At 44.5% G+C, this 24,487-nt stretch overlaps 1 protein-coding gene across 1 annotated transcript in view; it reads right to left on the bottom strand.

Annotated features, from left to right (window-relative positions):
• The window catches only part of TEP1 (telomerase associated protein 1), a 2,704,809-nt gene that overhangs the window by 1,803,346 nt on the left and 876,976 nt on the right, over positions 1-24,487 (bottom strand). Inside the window, exon 13 of the mRNA XM_044058078.1 lies at positions 4,237-4,370. Within this exon, the coding sequence (XP_043914013.1) occupies positions 4,237-4,370 (134 nt within the window). The remainder of the gene's footprint in view (positions 1-4,236; positions 4,371-24,487) is intronic.

The following is a 24,487-nucleotide window of genomic DNA, read 5'->3' as shown; positions in this document are numbered from 1 at the left end:
TGTCAGTGGTACAAGGGTGGTTGCTGCTGACATGAACTCCAATGCTTGGAGTATGAGACGAGCTGAAAGAGGAGTCATCTGAATGACCTTTTTGACCTGGAATTGAATTGTTTGAATCCAAGACAGAGAGAAAGAGAGAAGCTATTTGAGTGACCAGACTGAAAAGAGGACCAATGAATTCCAGAGTTTGAGTTGGATTGAGTTGAGATTTGTTGTAACTGACAGATATCCCCCAGATGAGAATACAGCTGGAGTAAGTAGTCCCATGCTTGAATTAGTTGATGGCTGGTTTGAGCAGTCGGGAGTCAGTTATCCAGATATGGAAACACAAAGAATTCCTACAGTCTCAAGTGAGCTGCAACTACTGCCATACACTTGGTAAATACCCTGGGGGCTGTGGTGAGACCAAAGGGCAGTGTTCTGAGAATTGGTAATGATATGCTCCCACTCAGAAGAGTACATATCTTCTGGATCGTAAGTTCATTTTGATGTGTATGCATCCTGAAGGTCTGCTAAGCACATTCAGTTGTCCTAGTGCAGAAATGGCAGAATGAACTGAACCATGACCATCCAAAACTTTGTATGTTGAACCGACTGATTTAGTTTGCTGAGATCCAAGAATGATTTCCAGTCCCCTGTCTTTTCTGGCACTAAAAAGTCTTGAATAAGTTCCAGACTCTTTCTGGTCTGGGGGACTTCCTTGCTGATTCTTATTTCTAGCAGCTTCTTTACTTCTAGTGCTGCTAGAAAATCTGAGATTTTGTATACTAGCGGGGATGAATGCAAAAATGGTATTATATAACCTCTGGAAATTATCCTCTGCACCCATGAATCCTTTATAATTTCTAGCTAGGCTCTCTGGTGCAGGGATAGATGACTGCTGACTACCTCCACAGATGGACAGTAGGGCCTCCTTTTAGGAGGGCTGACAGGATCTGTCAGAGAAAGTATACCTGGATCCCTGATTCTGTGGACCACCTCTGTTGTGGGGATGGCGTCTTCTACTTAAGTTCTACCCACTGCCCCTGGGGAAACTGTCTCCATGTGGATCTTGGAAGGGACCCTGGGATTTCTTAAACCAAATTTTTCATCTGCCTCATTGGCTCCTAGAAAAGGTCTGTTAAGGAGTCGAAACATGTATGTCCACAGCAGGCAGGGTTTTTCCTTCCTGATCACACCTAGTGAGGGCATTTTTAACTCTGGGGCAAAATAAGGAGGGTCTGTCAAAGGGAACACTGACAAAGGAAGACTTGACGGTTCTGCAAAATCAAGTGCATCCAGACATGTCTCCTAATGGAAAGGCCTGAACTCACTGCCAATGAGGTGACTTTGGCCACATGGGAGATAAGTCTCATGGATGAGCTTGAAATAGACTGAATGATAGCCAATTGCAAGTAAATAGTACTCTCTACCTCAAAAGATATGGTCCCAAAGAGGGATTTTGAAATTTTTTTTGATGAAATCCCTCTGAAGTCTTGTGTAATGTGCCAAATAATTCAGCGACCTAAAGACAAAGGTCGCTGAAACACAGACATGCTTCCCAAACCTGTACAGCACCCTAGACTCCGTGTTGGGGGGATGGACAGATGAACTTTGTTCTGCTAGTTCCTTTCTAGTGGCCATTGCTACTAGAATAGCATCAGTGGGTACTCCTTTACTCCAATGTGGCCTATTTTTAGGTGGAGCTAGGATCCTGTCTGCTCTCTTAGGCACTGGCTCAGTTGTGTCTGGTTCTTTCCATGCCCATAAAGAGACAATCTATGAGCTCACTGGTGGGTGGAGTCGCCCAAGAGATAGACATGCCAGCCATGAAAGCCTATAGAAGCACCGACTCCTCTTGGAAATGGTTATGAGAGAACCAACCACCCCTTTGTTTTAGGAGTTCTACGATACCTCCAAATGATACATTATTGGGTGGTAATCTGTGGGACCCTTTCCCTTCATCAAAGTCAGTATCTTCTGTGACAGACTCTTGTGGAGAGTCTAAGTGCCTCCTTTTGTACTTCCTCTTCTGGGGATCTCCTCGGTGGGGTGCTTCAGTGAAGTATAAAACGAGATAATGATACCCTGCTAAGTGGCCTGCAGATAGGTTTGGGCTGCAGTCCCAGTGGAATGGATGACTGAGGGTCTGAATGCAAAATCAAATGGGACTGGGAAGTCAGAGCTGAGAAGTGAAGTCTGAACTCTAGCTAAAGAGAAGGCATGCTCCACTACCTAGAAAGCAGAGTGCCTGGGAGAAGCAGAAACTGACGCATCCAACAAGGCAGGCTTATGTATCATTGGACCCCCACTATCCAACAGGCAAACCACCTGAGAGGAAGAGTCGGATCCAAGTTACCTAGTGTTGATGCTCTGAGGGGAAGAGATGGCTCCAACAACTTTGGAATAGACTCCAAAACCACAGAGCCAGTGCAAATGCTTCAGCTCTGAGAGTCATCTGGCTCCAAAATACTTAGGGCCAGACTACTCAAGACACACCATCGGGGTATAAGATGCCAATATTTTCAGATCTGCGGAAGACGACTCCTAGGCTTTCAGATACGACATCTCTGATATCGAAGCACAGGTCAGAGAAGGAGCTATGATCAGAGGAGTAGTACTAATAAGGGCCTCCAGACCTGATTGGGTTGGAGCCAAAAGGACTCCCATTTGTGTTTGCGGCCTGAGGAACTTCCTCATCACCCTGTCCACATCTGCCTTGGATAGTCTCCTGGAGGAATGAAGCTGTGGATGAAGGTCTTGAGTGGTGATGGGAAGACTGCTCCAGAAAAGGCAATGGAAGCCAAGAAGTAATTGGTTCCGTAGGTAGTTGAGAATTGGTCTGAGATGACTTGTCAGCTCTTGACCTCAGATCTGATGCACTCAGATCCTACTTTTATGTTTGTTTCGGAGACAGCTCTGAGGATGAAGCCAAAGTTGAAGCCAATATGCACTCTGGAGATCTCTTATGAGATTCCTTAGAAAGGGAATCTTCCTTTTTCTCCAGTCTCTTGGGGGGTTTGAGCCCAAGAAGCCATTGGTGAAGACTGTGAAGGCAGCAAGTCCCCAAGGATTAACTTGTTTTTCCAGTCAGTTAGACCATGGGAGTTGAATCCCTTACAAATGTCACAATCCAAATCTAAATGACTTGGTCCTAGACAGTAGACGCATTTGGAATGCATGTCAGAGTTTCATATTTTGTGGCTGCATGCCATACATTTTTTAAAATCTGAAGGCTCATCTAACATGTTTAAGAAAGGCAGAAAGAAAGTGAGAGAACATTTTTTTTTTTTATATAAGGAGAGAAATTACCAATGATGGTAGAGACAGAGTAGTGTCAAGTACAAAAAGAAAAATACCAACTGTGGTAAAATAAATAAATAAATACTCTAAGAGTACAGAAAAACGAAAAAAAATAATAAGTCACGAAAAAGAGTTAAAGGGAGGCAAAGACAGTATAATAAGAGAAGTAAAGGGATAAAAACAGCTCAACTCACAAACATTTGAAAACCCATACTCTCTGGTTTGAGATCTATGTTCATAGGTGTGTACTAGGCTAACGGCTCTGGGGCCTTTACAAGGCTAGCCATAGGATTACCCTGGCATAGTGCAACCTGACCTTAGTTCCCAGTGCCTCTGTCGAGTAGAGCCACTGGAGTGATCCCCAGGGTGAATGTTCTGTTTCCCATCCACTCATCAAGATTTCTCTTGAAGAGGATCAGCGAGATGCACTGCTTGACATATATGGGAAGTCTATTCCATAGCATGGGGTAGTCTCTGGGTTATGATCAAATGCTATGGTGGCAAATGAGATCTGAGGTATATTAGGTGACTAAGGCATTATGGGTAAAGGGAGGAGCTCGAAAGTTCAAGTGTTCTATGATCTGGAAAAAGCGGTTGAGTAATCCAATAACTGAGGAATGAATGAAAATGACATCATATCTAATACTAATCACTTGACTGTTAATTTTTCTAGAAAAAAGTTCTAAAATTCCAGTATCATTTCTGTTTGCCAATTAATAACTGATATAGGGAGCACTGTGTTGTTATATGAACAAACAAATTCAAAGCTAATGAGCGAAAATTCATAAGATTTGGGAATGAAAAAGGAAGCTGCAAAAAAAACAAATATATTCAAGAAAACTCAAAAAACAGGCACGAATAAGAAGGGTTGCTAAAATGGAAGAACTGTAGTATAAACAGATGGCCACCATCAACAACAGCAACATTAAAGAAAGCAAAGGATCTTTTTCATACCTTATGTTTCTTGACTTAACAAGATTGATCTCAATTAACATCATTTTAGGATACAGCCTGCAGCGGTAAAGTTCAATGGCTTTCATTAAATCATTATTATCATAACGTGTGTTGAGCAGTATCACAGTATCAACCTGAGTCAGAGAAAAAAATAAAATACATTATTAACTTAAGGAAGATTAGCAGGTATGAAAGGTGCTTAAAGCAACCAAATAACATTAAAATATGACTCATGCGAGAAGACTAAGACTCAGAGTGTCAGAGCAATGGGGCCTGAAATACAGACATAACTACTATCATAATTTTGCACACAAAATTAGATGATTCAGGTTTAAAAAATACAGATAAAAATATACGGCAATATAAAGTGAAAATCTTCACCTAGAAATTCAAGCCACATATTAACATTTGTACAAAGTGTGAGTAAATGAAAGTCATGTACCTACCAAAACATTAGATCCGGTTCAACATTTGGCTTGTCTGATCCGATCGCAGATGACCTCGGCGCATCTTATACCACAGTATTAGATATGAGAGCTGCGACTCCTCCCCTGCTCATAATTCCCTCCTTCTAACTGATTTACCTCAGATCAAGTTTGCTGGCTATTCTAATTACACAAAGCAAATATTATGGAATGGAAAAAAGATCTAAAAGCGTTTTATGTTTAGGAAGGTGATGAGGAACAACCACACAGTGTCTCAGTCGAGGTCTGTCTGAGCCCTAGAAGATGCAAAGTGGCAATTTTGGCAATTTGGAAGGGGGAAGGAGAGAGGGATGTTGAGACTTAAAGACCAGACCCTTGCAATGGGGAGTTTGGCAATTTGTTGAACTGTGCCCATCTGACATCCTATAAATTCTAGTTGCTGAAAGAGTAGCAGTTTGCACTTCATGTGATTTACCCACAGTTGCTCTGTAAGACTGAGAAGGAAAGTCTGGTGCTGCAATAGTAGATCCTTAGAGGTAGCAGTTAGGAGCCAATTGTCTAGGCATGGAAAGACTTGGATCTCCTGCAGTCATAGATGAGCTGCTACCACTGCCATGATGTTGTTGAACACCCAGGGGTCTGTGGTGAAACTAAACCCATATGGGATATGTGTGTATATATCTATTTGTGTGTGTGTGTGTGTGTGTGTGTGTGTGTGTGTGTGTGTGTGTGTGTGTGTGTATCTAATATATATATACACACACACGATCATAAGGTCTCATAGGAGACAGGCTAATTGTGTTACAAGTGAAGACTCCACTTTTATGGAAGACATTTCTATTATAATTAATTTGTTTGCAGCCAGAGGATATCCAATTAGTGAACTTAAAAATATCAGTGATGAAGTTATTGCTAACAGAGGGACCAAGTTTCAGCCAATTATAAAAAAATGGTTTTATTAATTTGGACAAGACCAATGGTAATGGGAATAATAATATTTCATTGGTTGATAAGAACTGTGTTTTTCATGTTACCATCAAGTAATTAAGAAAATTATCACTACAAACTGGAAAATAATATCTGGAAACTCTGAGATGGCTAAGGTGATATGTCACACACCGATGTTTGTGGTTAAAAAAGCGACTGATTTAAAACACCTTTTTGAAACAAATTTGGGTTATGAAGAGAAGTTATTTAGTGTTAAAATAGGAACGTATGCTGCATGAACTGCAAACAATGTAGATTTGTGTCCAACTCTAGCAGCATTTATGTTGAACATGTTAACCTCAATACTGCTGCAAAAAAAACAGGTACTTTTGTCAAAGGAGTTGTATTGTTTACGATGTCCAATTTAGTAACTGTCCACAGTTCTATACAGATAAAAGTCTAAGGAAATTATGTTTACACATAAGAGCAATTAAAGCAATTAAAGACTGCGATTTAACTAATGCCTTGGCCAAGCATTCAATTGATTGCATTGGCTTTCAAAATTTTCACTTTTCTATCTTGGAACAGGTTAAAGGTTCAGCATTTGTTAATAGCTGCAATAACGCTTTAAAGCTTAAATGGCAGATTATAGGAGTTTTCTCCGGGTGCTCTGGTTTCCTCCAACATTCCAAAGACAAGCGGTAGATGAATTGGACTTTCTCAAATTGGCCGTAGGTGTGAATGTGTGCATATGTGTGCCTTCTGTAAAGGTTGGGTACCAGGCTGGCAACTCGACACAATAAAATCTCTACTGCCAATCGTTGTGCAGAGCGATGATCCACTGTGGTGACCCCAATGGGAAAACCCATATGACGAAGACGAAGATGATGACTGAGGGCAGATCCTCGTGGTATCCTGCAGAGTTCTACAAGCAGCGGAGGACTTGGATAGGAGGAAGCTTCTCTGTTCACCAGTGAGAGTGGGGAGCTTTGAGCAGCCTATCTGCCCCTGGAGGAGTGGTCTCAGCACAGTAACTAGTAGCTTATTGGCAGTTTTGGGCCATTTCCTATCTCTTTGAAACTCCCTGCCTTAAAACCCGCTTTAGCGTGGTTTTGCACTTGTAACAGACTCAGCACAGCTCCTCGTGGTGTCCTGCAGAGTTCTACAAGCAGCGGACAGCGAAAAGAGAGACTTTAAAAAGATTTAAGTATTTTTTTCTACCTTCCTAACTGTGACGGCATATTCTCGCTGAAAAGCGAGTTTTCTGACTATCTGAGATCTGCAAAGCATTGTTTTTCTGCATTTTTTGTGTTTGCACTTTTAAAAGTTGTATTTTTGCCTCGTTTAATTGTTGTAGGTTACACACTCAAGTGCGCTAGCCGATTTAAAGCATTTACAGTGTCCTTGTGCCTAGTTTCTATTTAGAAAAAAAAACAAAAAAACAAAAAATATCCTTGTTTCCCGCCTTTTCTGAACTAGAATAGTCCAGTTTTCAGGTATTGCTGAATTCTAGGCTGTTATAGTTCCAGTGTTGCCCATATCCTTACTTGGATAGGAGGAAGTTTCTCTGTTCACCAGTGAGAGTGGGGAGCTTTGAGCAGCCTATCTGTTCCTGGAAAAGTGGTCTCAGCCCAGTAACTAGCCGTTTAAGCAGTTAACTATTCCCGGCTCTACAAAGTCTGCTCCTCAATTTTTCCCTTAGAACTAGTCAAACTTGCAAAATGAGCACTCAACCTTCATTCTACAGCCCAGCACTTGCTCAAATTTCTCAGTAAGCACTAACTAAGTTTAGCACTATGCCCCCCCCTATAATATCCAGAAGTACAAGGCTCCCTATTCGCCCATTCCAAACAATCAATAAATCAGTTCTTTAAACCATCCATGCATGTCCAAAGTGCAGTTTCAGGTATACTCTCCAGTCCAGTTGGTGAACATGGGAATCCTGAGGCAATGTTACAATTGCCTTATGTACACAGACAACCCTCTCCTCCTTCCAACAAACACAAATATATGTGAGAGATGCAACTATACAGCCAAACTGGAGAACGGGCTCTCTCAACCCAAGACTGGCACAGTCAGTCAGGAGGTGAAGGAAAACACTCGCACCACACAACCAGTCTCGCATAGACAAATTGCACCAGCAAACAAGACACAAACTCACAAAAACATACGTGGAGACTCTAAATAAAAATCTGCCAAAGCAACAGAGACCTCCAAAGCAGACATCCAAGCAACCACTACCACACAACAACCTTCACGTATCACATACTTCACAAAGTCAGTGTGCCACGCAGTCGCAGCCCCCCAAGGCTAAATAACACACCTAATACACTAGTAATTGGAGACTCTATTGTCAGGCACACTGATGTCCCACTCACCAGACTGAACAAGGAGAAGGTCACTGTAAGCTGCCTGTCAGGTGCCAGGATCCGCCACATAACACAAGCACTCAGGTCACTCCACAGCAGGTACAAATATGACTCTGTCATTGTCCATGTTGGTGTGAATGACCTGAGACGTACCTCCCTGGACTACATGAAAAGAGACATAGAGAAGCTCTCTGATCATGTAGCCCAGGCCAGTATGACCCTGACCCTGAGTAGCATCTTACCCTCACCAAGAATGATGCCACAGTATAAAGACAAAATGATCAATTTTAACAATTGGCTAACCTATTGGTGTCATTCTAAGGGGATCCAGTGTCGGTCAGCCTGGGATAACATGTTCGACAAGCCACGTTGCTTCGCCAGGGACGGCTTGCACCTGTCACCCTTAGGCTTTCGAATACTGGCTAAAGCTCTTGCCACCCCCATAGTGCCTTTTTTAGGCAAGGCTCAAAAGACAAACCCACCTCCATAGACAATACCAGAAACAAAAAACTAAGGGTAATGCTACTCAACGCCATAAGTCTAAACCTCAAGATGCACGCACTCGAGGCACTCCTCAGTATGAAGAAAATCGATATCTGTGCAGTAAAAGAAACCTGGTTCAAGGCTGCAGAGAGCACCCCAGCATTACCAGGATTCAACTCATACCATTCTTTTCGGCCTCAGAACTCAGACAAACACTAAAGGCGGGGGAGTATCCATCTTCATCAAGGATACGCACACCTCCAGGTTAGTGGCACTGCATGAGGCAGCAGAGACCATCCATGTGCAACTAACAGTAGGTAAAAACTGCTTTTCAGTTTGTAGCCTGCTACAGATCACCCACCCAGACTTAGGAACCCCACTCGGCATTCCTGAGAACATTAGAAAATATGAAGGTCTCACCAAACGCCATGATATTGGGGGACTTCAACTACCCAAACATTGACTGGGAAAACTACTCAAGTCCCAACTCTTTTGCCCAATGGTTCCTTCAGTTTATAAACTCAAATGCCTTGGAACAACTAGTCACCACTCCCACAAGAGGGGACAACATATTGGACTTGGTCATCACCAACATGGGGGCTAAATGTTCCACACCAGAGGTAAACCCCTCGGTAAGATCAGACCATAAATTAATCACAATGGACATCCACATCCCGACCCCACCCCCAGCCAAGGAAACCACTGTGAAAAATTTCTCAAAAGCAAACTTCACACTTCTCAAGACCGAGGTGGAAAGTTTCAAAGCCCCCAGGCATATGGAAAATGCTACCCAAACTGCAGAATCCTTTACAAGTGCACTCTATGAGCACCTACAGGAATGCATGGATCATGCCATGCCAAGTAAAATCAAGACTCACTCCTGCAAAAACAGGAGACCAGTCTGGTGGACCACGGCCATAAATAAGCTATACAACAGAAGAAGGAAACTATTACATGAAAAGGCAAAAATCCCAAAAAGGGAAGGCATCCCTGATCAGTACTAGCAAGAAACTTCGATCCCTCATAAAATCATCAAAGGCTAGCTTTGAAAGAAAAATCGCCAAGGACTCTAAAGATAATCACAAGGCATTATTTAGCTACGTCAAGAATCTGGGTGGCAACTCTCAGATATGCTCTGAGTTGGTGCAAAATGGCACAAAATACACTGAACCCACTGACATTGCCAACATCCTGGTGGACAGGCTCAGTGCAAACTTTACTCCCCCTTCCCCCCCAAAAGAGCCAGTGTCTATCCCAGAAGAATGCAATCCCCCAGACATCACAGACACACAGGTGAAAGCAGCCCTCTCCAAAGTAAAAAAACACAGCATCAATGGGACCGGATGGTATCCCGGGCTGTGTCTTACATGAGCTCTAAAATGAACTAAACCCTCACATAAATTCACTGTTCCAACTCAGCCTTACCACGGGTTATGTACCCAAAGAATGGCGTACAGCAACAGTGATCCTGCTTCACAAAGGTGGCGCCACAACGGATCCTGGGAACTATCGCCCTATAAGCCTGACTAGCCTGGTCTGCAAGGCTATGGAGCGCATCATCATGGATCTCATAAACAAAGACACTGGGAACCTCCAAACACTGGACTCTACCCAATTTGGCTTTGTTAAAGGCAGATCTTGCCTCTTAAACCTAGCTGACTTCTTCGAAACAGTTACCAAAGCCATAGATGAGGGAAAGGTAGTCCACACAACCTACCTGGACTTCGACACAATACCCTACTCTGGCATCATAAATAAGCTTACTAGGTTAAATATTAACCCATATGTCACAAGATGGGCTGCAAACTGGTTCAGGGATAGAACTCACATGGTCAGAGTCGCGGGTGCCATGTCCGACTCTAAACCGGTTACAAGTGGTGTCCCACAGGGCTCAGTCCTGTGAACCCTCTTGTTTGGTATTTACTTCTCTGAGGTACAGGCAAACACGGGAGGTCTGTGGCTTACCAAGTTCACAGACGATTGCAAACTGGGAGCCATAATAGACTCTCCTGCTGACACAAGCATCCTCCAGAAGGGCCTTACGGAGACGGATACCTGGTATCAGAACCATGGCCTCAAGCTAAATGCCAAAACGTGCATAGTCATCCCCTTAGGGTAAAACAAAGTGCCCATAAACTACCACATAGGAGGTAATCCACTAAGTACGAAGAAGTAATTAGGGATCTGGGGACCCAAGTAGATAGTAGCCTCTCCTTTGACAATCACATTGACAAAGTGGTTAGAAAAACCTTCTATATAGCTCACATAATCACCAAAGGATTCACATCTAGATCAAGAGAGGTCATTGCGCCCCTCTACTCATCACTCATCAGGCCCATAATTGAGTACAATGCCCCATTTGGGATGTACCTTACCCGACACCTGCAACAACTGGACAGACCTCAAAAATACCTCACCAAGAGGATTGTGGGTCTCAAACAGATGCCCTATGCAGCTCGACTAAAGAAGCTCCAGCTCTACTCAGCTGCTTACCGCCTACACAGAGGTGACCTCTGCCTGACATTCAAGGCTATGTCTAACCTGGAACTGTTGGACATGCTCCACCTCAAGAAAACCAAATCCATTAGTACTACACGCTCCAGGGATTTAAACCTTAGCACAACAATAAACAGGACATGCTGGAGGGATAGATTCATACCCATGACTTCCCTCGCTCTGGAATAGAATCCCAGTCCATGTTAGACAGAGCCCCTCGCTGACCCTCTTCACGAGAAATCTTGATGAGTGGATGGGTAATCATAAATTTACTCCTGAGATCACTTCTATGGCCCTGCTGGACAGAGGCTCAGGAATCTAGTCTAAAAGGGAGGCAAAAGCCAACATTCTGGCTAGGCTTATAAATGCCCTAGGGCAGATAGCCTAGTACCTACCTATGAACCTATAAGCTTCCTGGACTAAATTAGCTAATTAATGTGAAATATCTTCTGAAGGCTAATATGGCGTAATTTATCCATTTCTCTTTTACATGAATATACTGGTTTTATTTATTTAATAAAATATTTTGAGACTGTTTAATGATAGCAGTATGTTTTTACATGTTAAAAGTTCGTATTTTAATGTTTATTGGTTTACGTAATTGTGATGCAGTTTTGAAGAGGTTTTAAACTACAGGTGTTTGGTTTACTCTATTTCTAACGAAGTTCCAATGGTAATAAAAGGGAACAAAAGCACTAAAAGTAGAGTTGTATTTGTTCTCATCTAGATCAAGGAAGGTCATAGTCTCCTATACTCATCACTCATCAGACCCAATGATGAGTACAATGCCCCATTTCGAATGTATTCTGACCAGACACTGCAGCAGCTGGGAGAGCCACAAAGTTCCTCACCAAAAAAATAAAAGGTCTCAAAAAAAATCTGTTTTATGCCGACCGAAAGAACTCAAGCTCTATTCAGTCACTTCTCACTGCTCAGACAGAGGTGACCTTTGCCTTACACAGCCATGTCAAGCCCAGATGACCCAAATGATGATGCTTCCAATCCTCTAAAAATCCGAGGCACAACAGAGAGGGCGGAGACTCGGAGGCTCGAACTAATTATTAATAGGGGAGGCTGGAGGGGAGGATAGATTCATCACCCAAAGACTGGAACAAAAAACAAAATCCTATGTATGTGAGCAGAGAGGCTTTGGCCTTGCCTTGGAAATCTTTGATATGGACCAGGAGATGGAGATATGTATTATAGGGATTACCTCAGTGTCACTAACAGAGCAGAGGCACAGCAAAATAATAGTATGGGGACCCATAGTAAAAGAGTGCGTAAACTATGGGCTATAGGGAAAACTATGGTAAATGCATGAAGGCAGATAGCCTAGTATGAACCTATGAACCTATGTTTCTTTTGTCACTATTTTTGCCACTGTATTTGGTGTTTTAGGTCGCTGTGTGAAGACATCTACAAGGTTCAGTGTTTGTTTGATATCCTTATTTGGGAATTTACTTCACTCTTTAGTTGTTTGTACTCTGGGTATAGCTCATCTTTTGGCAACTGCTTATTCCGGTAAAAGTGACAATCCTTCTGCCTTTTGTTTAACAAGGCTGGGTTGGTGGTAGTAGAGATATGTATTTGGATGTCAGCATTTACAGCATACCAAATGAGTTGCAAACATTAACTCAGACTTTTCAACAAGCTATTTCACAAGTTAATATTATTTTGCAGAAATTGTAATCCAGTGCTGGTAATTTTGAGGAGTAACACAGAATTACCTCAGAGTTCAAGTCTCAGTCCAGTGATTCCACCATTGTGATTGATTTTGTCCAATCGATGGAGGACTTTGTTACTAGATTTGTGCAAAGTACTGTCAATAATCCATTTTCTAATTGCAGAAGTAACAGTAATAATTACCAAAGGTTTCTGAAGGATGTTCCTGATGTAAACTGTAAGTTTACTATTTATGACTTGGAGAAAAAGTTAATGAAAATAAGTCACTTGAATGTAACAACTTTTATTTATCACTCTGTATTGAACTTAAACAAGTACCACTTGGTTTGCATGTGTTCAAATTCCCTAACGGAATAAGTTAAACAGATAATATTTTTAATGAGTTGGTGGCACTATATAACAACACTGGGCTTAAAGTTCTTAAACTTTTAATCAAACACAATAATAGTAAAATTGAATGTCTGAAACAAGAACCTACCAAAACACTAAGCTAAGCATAGAAGTAACTATTCTGATCTAAGAAAGAAAGGGAGGAGCAAGAAATTAAACAAATTGTGTTTTCACTTATCATGAATGCTACAGGAGCTCTGAGAGAGCACGGCTGGTTGAAAAGGAGACAAATGAGATCTGAGGTCAAGTAGTTAGAAAAGGGGAATTATGGGTAGGGAGGAGTCAGAGCTCTCATATCTAATACTGTAGTATAAGACATAAATATGAGATCTGGCAGCTTAAATGCTGAATCGAACAAAAACAGACAAGTCTTGATCAACTAGTTATATTTTTAAATTATTTGGGGCACTTCTGAGCTTTAAATTCACTTACAAATTTCACATTTCATAAAACTATAAAATCAATACTCAATTTTTGCTTTATTTTCCAAGATGAACACACAAGGACGGCTGCTACTTAAAATACTGATGTACCTTTGACAGTCACATCAATTTATTCCTAAAGAAATATAACCTCTGATCAAGTAACTTGACATTCCTGATCTAGGTCATTAAGCCAACTTTTGTTCAAAAGATAAGCAAGAAACCCTTCATTTAAAAAAAAAGTTGTTAAAAATATAAAGGAACTCTGTGTCAGAAGCTCACAATTTGTATTATTTTCGGTAATGGTTTATCTTCCATAGTATCTACATTGCTCATTACTTGTGACTCTGCAACTTGAGGCACCAGAAGCATAAAAATTATATGGCCTTAATGTTCAAGAGCTGGAAAATAGAAGATACAGTTGTGTACACTTACCATAAATGTAGGTGTTCGAGTGTATTCACTGTTGCAGTCATCCCATTTGGGTTATCCCTGCCAGGGTAGCCCTCGGCCGGCCTGAATATCAGAGGCTTAGTATTTCTGCATCGGTTGCTGTTGCTCCAGGACTGACGTCAGGCTGTCAGTGGTATAAAACAAGGCAGTCAACGCCATCACATCAGTTTTTCATGCCCTGTCAGCAGCCCACAAGAGGGATCTAGGTTATGGTGGAAGAACACCACCAGTAGAAAGTAAATACCAAAAGTTCCTTGTAAGGAGAGAGAGAGAGAGAGAGAGAGAGACAAGGGGGATGGAGGGAGGGAAAAGTACAGTTTTGTACCTACCATAAATGTAGATGTCCGATAGATATGCAACTGCAGTCATAACATATGGGTTGTCCTGCCTCAGGCAGCCCTCGGTTGGCCGGATTCCAAAATCTGGGTCCGACGTCGGCTGATGTCGCATTTCTCTCCGACGTCAGAGCGACTGGAGTACATAAGCATCAGCCGACGCCATCTTCTTCAGTGTTTCTTGCCCCAGATGCCAGGTGCCCTCCAAGGAAGGCTGTAATCAAATTGGAAGAAAAACAGATTTCCAGACAAATAAATAAGCAATAAACAGATACACCATAACAGATATCCCCAGCTAAGGGTAACAGGGATAGGAGTGGACCCAAGGCATAGAGGGGAAGGAGGAGGGAAACCGACTGCAGTTGCATATCTATCGGACATCTACATTTATGGTAGGTACAAAACTGTACTATGTCCTTCAAGAATGCAACTGCAGTCATAACATAAGGGTTGAATACCATAGCTTAGTTGGGGGAGGTGGAAAGCTCTAAGAAAAGGATGGTGTAGCTATCAATCCCTGCAGGACTGCAGAAGCAAAGCCTGCTCTGGATCTGGAATATAGAGGAAGGTTGTAGTGTTTGGAAAATGTATGAACGGAGCTCCATGTAGCAGCTTTTAGAATGTCTTTTGTAGGCACCCCTCTTAAAGAACGCTGTTGAGGTGGCTGTAGCTCTGGTGGAGTGTGGTCTGACATTGGCTGGTACACTCTTTCCATGGAAGGAATAACAGAATCTGATGCAATGTCCAATCCATTTTGAAATAGTCTGTTTGGAAATTGCTTTTCCTTGTACTCTAGGGGCGTAAGCTACAAAAAGCTGATCAGACTTCCTACTGGTCTTGGTTCTGTCCAGGTAGTAGCGAAGTTGTCTGTGAATGTCCAAGGTATGCAACAGTCTTTCCCCTTTGTTCTCAGGATTGGGAAAGAAAGTAGGCAGGTGAATGGCTTGATTCAAAGAAACCCTAGATACCACTTTTGGCATAAAGGTAGGGTTGGTTCGTAAGGAGACCCTGTCTCTGTGAAAGATTATGAACGGTGGTATTGCCATTAGGGCCTGTAGTTCCGAAACCCTTCTTGCTGAGGTAATTGCCAACAGGAAAGCTGTCTTCCATGAGAGAAATTGTAAGTCCACAGAAGCTGCCGGCTCAAAGGGAGGTAGAGTCAATTTTTCTTGGACAAAATTGAGGTCCCAAGCTGGTACTGGAGCCTTTCTTGGTGGCTTTATATTCTTGATTCCCCTAAGGAATTGCCTTAACAAAGGATGCGAAAACACAGGTGGATCAGTGTTATATCTAGCTGAAATAGCTGAAGCATGTATTTTTATGGAAGAATATGAGAGTCCATTCTGTAGCATATCTGCCAAATATTCCAGAATGAGAGGGATGCTCAATAATGATGCATCATGACCCTTGCTGGTATTCCAAATGCTGAATCTCTTCCATTTTGCTGAGTAAACCTTTCTGGTGGATGGTCTTCGGGCTTCTGTTAGTATCCTCTGAACTTCCTTGGAGAGAGATAGGTTGAAGTTATTCATGGGATCTCCCAAGCTGTTAGCTGTAGAGTCTGAATGTTGGGGTGTACTGTTTTGAAGTTGTGTTGAGTCAAAAGTTGGGGCCATTGGGGAAGGGCCCACTTTTTGTTGTGACATATGCTCCGTAGTAGTGGGTACCAGTGCTGTCTTGGCCAGTCTGGAGCTATTAGGATCCCCTTGGGCTTCTCTGCTTTGATCTTTAGTAATACTGTGGTCATCAGTGGCACACGTGGGAATGCATAGATTTTTAGGAAGTTCCAGTTGAATGAGAGAGCATCTATTTTTCATGCTTGTGGATGATATGTCCTTGAACAGAACTTTTGTAGATGATGATTGAGGTGGGAAGCAAATAGGTCTACTTCTGGCCTGCCCCATGTCGAGGTGAGTCGTATGAAGATTTCTGGATGTAACCTCCACTCGTGGGGGTCTAGGAAATTCCTGCTTAGGCTGTCCGTCAGCAAATTGTCTTTGCCTGGAACAAACTGGGATTGCAACTGTATGTTTAGGCTCAGTGATTTTTTCCAAAGATTCATTGTCAGTCTGCAAAGGGGGTAAGAATGGGTGCCCCTGCTTGTTTATGTACCACATCACAGTGGTGTTGTCTGTCCGTATTAGCAGGTGGCCTTGCTGAAGCTGTTGTCGAAAGGCCTCGATGGCATGCATTACTGCCAGCATTTCTTTTTGGTTGATATGCAGATGTGTTTCCTTTGGAGACCATTGTCCTTGAATACATCTGCCCTCCATGTGCCCCATCCAAGGTCTGAGGAGTCTGTGGTCATGGTCTGTGTTATCTGAGGTTTTTTGAATGACATACCTGTGTTTGCCTGGCTTACCGAGGCCCACCATAGAAATTCCTTCTGTAGGCATGGAATGAGCGGTATGGTTGCCTCTAAGTTGTTGCTGTGCTGAGACCATAAGCTTTTAGGTACCATTGTAGCTTTCTCATGTGTAGTCTTGCTAATGGAACCAGGAGAATGCAGGATGCCATGTAACCCAGGGCCTGTAGGAATCTCCTTGCAGTCATCTGGGTGAGCTTTGCCAAACCTTTGAAATAATGAGTTAACTTCTTTTGCTTGTCTTCTGTCAGGTAAGCCATTTGAGAGGCTGTGTCTAGTTTGGCTCCTAAGAAGGTTATTTGCTGGGATGGCTGAAGTCTTGACTTTTGGAAGTTGACTGTGTATCCCAGAGCCTGTAGCAATTGTATGACATAATTCAAGTTTTTTGCCAAAATCAGTTCGTCGTCCGCTTGTATGAGGCAGTCGTCCAGGTACGGGTAAATTTGGATCCCCTGGAGCCTGCAATGAGCAATTACTGAAGCCAGGCATTTCGTGAATACTCTGGGCGCAGTAGATAAGCCAAATGGCAATGCTGAGAATTGATAATGCTCTGGCCCTGCAAGAAATCTGAGGTATCTTCTGCAGCTGTGTCTGATAGGGACATGCAGGTATGCCTCCTTGAGGTCCAGAGTAATCAGCCAAGACCCCTTGCTCAGCATGGGAAGGAGTTGCTGTAGAGTCAGCATTTTGAACTTTGGTACTATGAGAAAAGTGTTTAATGCGGACAAATCCAGTATTGGTCTCCATTGAGTTTCTTTTCTTGGAACAAGGAACAGTCTTGAGTAAAACCCCTGGCCTTGTTCTTGTTGTGGAACTTTTTCTATTGCTTTGATGTGAGCAAGCAGAGAAATTTGCTTGATAGCCTCTGCCCTCTGGTTTTGTGGTAGGTTTGGCATGCCTTGTTTTCTTGGTAAGGTATGAAAGTGGAACCTGTAACCTTGGTCTATAATGTCCAAAATCCATTTGTCCTTTGTCAATCTGTGCCAATTGTCTGAAAACAGAGATAATTTTCCACCCAAAAGAGCTTCTGTTTGCTCCTTGGTCAGCGGTAGTAGAGGGAAGTCATTGAGATTGTCCCTGTGGGGCAGGAGAAACCCCTGCGTCACTTCTTTGGTTTGCTGGTTGCCATTGTCGTCCCCTGTAGGAACCTCTGTATTGCCCTCTTCCTCGGCCACGCCTGCTTTTACCCCTTTGAAATCTTTCAGGATTAGGAAAGGACCAGTTTTTTGAAGGCCAATTTCTGCTAAATCTGGGAGGCTAAACCTGGAGGAAATCTTTGACTGTCTGAACTGACTTGGCTTTTTCCCCGATGGACTTTAACTTTTAGTTATGTACTTACCATAACTTTAGATGTTTGGGATCCATCTCGCCTACATTCAATACTGATGGGCTCGGAGCCGATCCCTCGGCTCCGACTCGGCACGCTATGCTATAGAGCGAGGCCTCTTCTTGGCTGAGCTATTTCTTATCCCAGGATGCACCACCACTAATCCCCCAGATCTTGTTTGTCCGCATTCATGCACACATGCACAACTTGTTTATATAGCATTGTTAGATGTTTCAAGATGAAACAACAGGATTGGACCTTCTGATATCCTCTGATCTCCAAGGAAGGGGAAGGAGGGTTATTGGGAATGTAGGCGAGATGGATCCCAAACATCTAAAGTTATGGTAAGTACATAACTAAAAGATGTTATGTGATCCTATCTCGCCTACATTCAATACTGATGGGACAGCGTCCCTAGCACCTAAATCCTGGGTGGCTCATTGGAAAACACTCCTGAGCACTGTGGAACCAAATGAAGCTCGTCCTCTAGATGCCACATCCAATTTGTAGTGGGAAATGAAAGTGTGCGGGGAAGACCATGTAGCCGCAGCACAAATGTCACTAATGGCAAGCTTAGAATGAAATGCTATCTAGATACGGAAACACCTGGAATCCTAGACTTCTCAGGTGAGAAGTCACGACCGCCAAACATTTGGTGAACACCCTGGGGGCTGAGGTGAGACCAAAGGGCAGCGCGTGGAACTGAAAATGACTGCCTCCTAGGCTGAAGCGCAGGTGTCTCCTGGATGCTTGATGTACCATGATATGGTAATAAGCGTCCTTGAGATCTATGGAGCACATCCAAACACCCTTCTCCAGCAATGGGAGAATGGTTTGTAGAGTGACCATTCGGAACTTGGACTTTTTGACTGAACGGTTTAGAATGCTGAGATCCAAAATGGGCCTCAAGTCCCCGGTCTTATTTGGCACCAAAAAGAATCTTGAGTAAGTCCCTAATCCGATCTGGTCTGCGGGGACCGGTTGGATGACTCCTTTTTGCAGCAGCTTTGAAACTTCTGAGGCTGCAGTTTCCCGTTGACTGGGTGGCGGGTCCGGGATTTTTTTGGGCTGAGGTGGAGAGTGAGAGAAAGGGATGGCGTAACCTCTGGCGATAATTTGAAGCACCCATCGGTCCTGAGTGATACCTTCCCAGGCTTTTAGGTGCCTCGAAAAATGACCCCCGACTGGCTCCGGAGCTGCACAGTCGGGCAATCCCTCAGGGACTGTGAAAGGCTGAAGAGCCACGAAAGGACTCGCGGTCTCCAGTGTTGCGAGGGCCTCTGCCGCCTCTGGGACGGCGTCTTCCAGAAGAATTTCCCCTCCCTGCCTCTGGAAGGGGATCGTCCTGCTGTGAGGGGTAAGACTTCTGAGATCTACGGAACCACATTTTCCCTCCTCTTTTAGCCTTGGGGTAAGGCCGAAAGGGCGTGGAAAATCGTGCCCCTACGGCAGTCAAAGTCTTACCTTCTTGCTCGCAGCGGGTCAGTGTGTCCTTTACCTTGGGTCCAAACAAGGAGGACCCATCAAAGGGGGCGTCGGCAAAGGAAGACTTAAAGGCCTCCGCAAAATGACACAGGCGGAGCCAGGCTTGTCTCCGTAGAGCAATGCCTGTACCCGCCGCTCTACTCGCTCCGTCGGCCGCATAAGAAATGAGCCTCATGGAAGACTTTGAAATGGACGACAGCGTAGACAGCTGAGAGCCAACCATCTGGGCCAGCTCCTCAGGCAGGTTACCCAAGAGGGTATCGGAAAGTTCTTTAATCAGATCCCTCTGAAATCTGGTAAAGTGCGTGAGATAGTTCAAGGACCTTAATGTAAAGGCCGCTGAACTTAGGGTGCGCTGCCGATCCATGCTCCTAGACTCCTTATTAGGAGGATGGACAGACGTCGAAGCCTCTGCTACATCTTGCTGGGTAGCAGATGCCACCACCAAAGCATCTACAGCCACACCTTTCGTCAGAAACTCTTTTTCCGGGGGTGCTGAAAGGAACTTATTAGGCCGAGCAGGCACCGGTTCCACAGAGTCTGGTGTTCCCACCTTGACAGATCAAGTCCAAGAGCTCGTCAAGGGCGGAGACACCCAGGAGGCGGAGGGCTGAGCCCCGAAGGCCTTAAGGAACACCGACTCATCAGCAGAAGGGGTTTGGATTGCCAGCCTCATTGTTTAAGGGCTTCCAGAATGTCTGCAAAGGAGACATCATCTGAGGACGACTTAGGGGACCCTTTGCATCACCGAGATCGGTGTTTGATGTAGGAGGCTCATCTCGGGAGTCAGCGTGGTTCCTCTCGCACGACCTTTTCCTGGTGGGTTCCTCCGAAGAAGCTTCAGAGGGACCTCCAGGAGGGAGAAACCCCAGTGGGGTAACCTCAGGCCCGGGCTCCGCTAGGACAGGGGACTGCCAAAGACCCAGTCCCGCATGCAGGGAAGGAGCTGGGAGACCGTGGAGGTAGCCAAAGATGATTTGGCTAACGCACTCCTCATAGCCCTGAAGGCGGGACCACCAGAATCCTGGGAAGGTCCCACCTCCGTGGCCACAACGGTAGACGGCACTCCCGCAGCCGACGCACCGAGAGGAAGGCTTGGGACCGAAAACATCAGTCCCGAAGCGTCCCCCCCGGGGCCGACAGAAGAAGTCCGTGTACCGAACTCCGACTCAAGAGCCGGAGTCGGAGTAAGGGTCGGGCCAGACCCTAAAACCTCCATCGGTTCCACCAGCACCGGCTCCAACGGTGCAGAGGCTGTTGGAGGAGGAACCATAGTAGCAGGGTGGACCATCGGCTCCGAAGCCAAATGGGCTGGAGCCAAAACTAACTTTTGAAACACCGGAGACTGGAAAAGTCTTAGGAGCACCCTGTCGATGTCCGAATCAGACATCTTGGAGGATCTAGATGACACCGATCGGGTCCGAACCGGTTTCTCCATCGGCTCCATAGGACTAGGGGACTGGCTCCGAATGGATTCGATTACTATCGGTTCGAGGAGATCTCAAAACAATTTCCCTCGGTGCCGATGAGGACTTCGCCGAGGGGAAGAGTCTGAGCCGGCCCTCATCGGCTCCAATATCAGTGGAGCCGATGAAGGTGACCCGCCTCTCGATGCCCCAGTCCTCGGCTCCGAAACCAGAGGGGTCGAGACTGGAGGCATCGAGGCAGACCGTTCCGCCCTCGGCTCCGAAGTCCGTGGAGCCAATGGAGAAGCCTGCCTAGGTTTTTTGGAAGTCGGTTCTGACAGACTGGTCGGAGCCGATGCTTTTTTCTTTTTCGTAGGAGAGGAAGAGGAAGATAAAGCCTCCTCGAAGGATGGCTTAATCAACCCTTTTAAAATTAATTTATTCTTCCTCTCGTGGAGGACTCTCGATGAAAAGGCGTGACACACGCTACAGGACTCTTGTAGGTGCTTGGCGCCTAAACAATAAACGCACGAGGAGTGGTCGTCCGTTATGGACATTTTATAACCACACCTCGCGCACTTTTTAAACCCAGAGGGTCTATGCTCTTTAGACATGCTGACAAACTCTAAGATTAATACACAGAAAAAACTGTAAAGAGCCTTTTCTAGCAAGTTTTAAGTTTTTTTTTTTTTTTTTTTAAACAAAACAATTCACTACTAGTAGTACAAACACAGAAAAAAGAGGGTCAAGACCCTCTAACTTAAACAGGTGCTTGACACAAAAAGCTAGATAGTAATAGAAATAGAATAGAAATAGGGGAAGGTCCCTCTAACTTAAACGGGAAACCTTCCCTTAACGAAAAAAACACAATTTCCTCAACAGATTTTCTTAAACACACTCGTACCACAACAATAGCTGTTAAAACAGCTTTTGGGTTCAAATAAGCAAATTTCCTGACAGGAAAAGTCTGAATAAAACAGTACTTAGCCCAGCCAAGTTTGAGACCACGTCCTAGCTTGTAAGCAGCAAACGAGATCTGGGGGATTAGTGGTGGTGCATCCTGGGATAAGAAATAGCTCAGCCAATAAGAGGCCTCGCTCTACAGCATAGCGTGCCGAGTCGGAGCCGAGGGATCGGCTCCGAGCCCATCAGTATTGAATGTAGGCGAGATAGGATCACATAACATCACATCTTTAGCATTAGCACCAAAAAGCTTGTTCTTTTCCAAGGGTGCATCAAGAAGTTTTGCGTTAACATGATCTGGTAGAGGTTGTTCTTTTAACCATGCATGTCTACGAATGACCGCCCCTGTCACAGCTGCCCTACATGAAGCTTCCAATGCATCATATCCACACTGCAGAAAGTGGTTGCTAACTTGCTGAGAATTATGTACAGCCTCCTGCAAAGATTTCCTATCTAAAGGTTCAGGAGAGGCCAATGTTTTCTGTAAATCATCTAACAGGTAATCCTGATATTGAAACATATGAAAGAGAAAATTGAGAGCTCTCATAGATAAAGTAGTGGAGGTGTATACCTTCTTCCCCCATCTCTCTAATGACCTAGCTTCCCTGTTGGAAGGTAAGGGATTTTTGGAGGTGGTAGCTGAAACCCCTTTCGGTCCCTGTGAAATTGTTTCTAAATCAACAGCATGGGCCCTAAAGAAATGAGAATGTGTTTCTGGGACCCTATAGTATCTGTCAGGCTTGGCAGGAGCAGGAGGAAGAGTATCAGGGGTAACACTGGAGTCAGAGTATAGATCATCCAAAACATCAAGCACAGGAGGTATAGCTAAGGGCCTGTGTTGGGGCTTTTTAAGGAAGGTACGAAGGCGCTTTCTGGAATCAGAGTATTCCTGGCCTTGCCACTTAAAAAGTTCCCTCATGGAATGTAGAACTTCCCCAAAAGAAATATCCTCAGGAGGGGAGGCCGAGGGGATGGAATCCTCTGCATCCGAGTCCTCATAGGTCTGGAAGGGCTCTTCCTGGCTATCAGAGTGAACGCTCTACAGCATAGCGTGCCGAGTCGGAGCCGAGGGATCGGCTCCGAGCCCATCAGTATTGAATGTAGGCGAGATAGGATCACATAACATCACATCTTTAGCATTAGCACCAAAAAGCTTGTTCTTTTCCAAGGGTGCATCAAGAAGTTTTGCGTTAACATGATCTGGTAGAGGTTGTTCTTTTAACCATGCATGTCTACGAATGACCGCCCCTGTCACAGCTGCCCTACATGAAGCTTCCAATGCATCATATCCACACTGCAGAAAGTGGTTGCTAACTTGCTGAGAATTATGTACAGCCTCCTGCAAAGATTTCCTATCTAAAGGTTCAGGAGAGGCCAATGTTTTCTGTAAATCATCTAACAGGTAATCCTGATATTGAAACATATGAAAGAGAAAATTGAGAGCTCTCATAGATAAAGTAGTGGAGGTGTATACCTTCTTCCCTCATCTCTAATGACCTAGCTTCCTGTTGGAAGGTAAGGGATTTTGGAGGTGGTAGCTGAAACCCTTTCGTCCCTGTGAAATTGTTTCTAAATCAACAGCATGGGCCCTAAAGAAATGAGAATGTGTTTCTGGGACCCTATAGTATCTGTCAGGCTTGGCAGGAGCAGGAGGAAGAGTATCGGGGTAACACTGGAGTCAGAGTATAGATCATCCAAAACATCAAGCACAGGAGGTATAGCTAAGGGCCTGTGTTGGGGCTTTTTAAGGAAGGTACGAAGGCGCTTTCTGGAATCAGAGTATTCCTGGCCTTGCCACTTAAAAAGTTCCCTCATGGAATGTAGAACTTCCCCAAAAGAAATATCCTCAGGAGGGGAGGCCGAGGGAATGGAATCCTCTGCATCCGAGTCCTCATAGGTCTGGAAGGGCTCTTCCTGGCTATCAGAGTGAACAGAGTCCTCAGAATCTTCATCTGAAGGGAGAGGGTCAGAGGGTTCAACCCGGGGCCTCTTATCAGAAGGAGGCTGGGATCCTCTCTCTGGATGGGCCTGGGAACCTCTGATCATGGAAATTAAGTCTGCGGCCATAGTCAGGATTTGTGTTTCAGGAGTAGGCTGAGGTAAGGCTTTAGCAGTAAGGTGCTTGGTCTTGCTGGCTGCCTTAGCACGTGTGTAGGCCTTGATAGACATGGACATGGGAGGCCTAGCAGCTCCACATGCAGGAGTGACCTTATCCACAGCAATGGTCTCGGGCATTTCCTCGGTTTCAGTATCCGGAGGAAAATCAATAACTGGCGTCGGTGTGGTCTCCGGTATCGGAGGTATCGGCAATGCGGTGTCTTCTGTTCGGAGTGGTGAAATAACCGCCTCAGAGGGAACCGGGGCACTCGCGGTAGGTTTTGGCGTGTTGTCGGTGGAAGACGCGGGCCGAGGATGTCGGTCCCGGTCCTTTCGCTTCTTAGGAGTCTGCGATGTCAGTAGTTCCGATGGCATTGTATAAACGAATTTTTCGCCGAAAAAGTCTTCAGCGAACTCCGCCCGGTGCCTGAGAGTGCGCTTATTGAAGCGAGCACAGGCGGCACAGGCCGAGACGTCGTGGTCTGGGCCAAGGCAAGGAAGGCAGTAAGAGTGAAAATCCTTATGAGGTATTTGTTTACCACAAGACAAACAATTATTTACTTTTTCAGTAATTTCTGACATCGGCTGAGGCAAGAAAAGGTCCCCAACGGGGTACTTAGCTTTT

This window comes from Protopterus annectens, chromosome 16.part0, assembly GCF_019279795.1.
Source record: "Protopterus annectens isolate FY-2018-M chromosome 16.part0, PAN1.0, whole genome shotgun sequence".
Classification (NCBI taxonomy): Eukaryota; Metazoa; Chordata; order Ceratodontiformes; family Protopteridae; genus Protopterus; species Protopterus annectens.
This window is presented reverse-complemented; position numbering and strand designations above follow the sequence as displayed.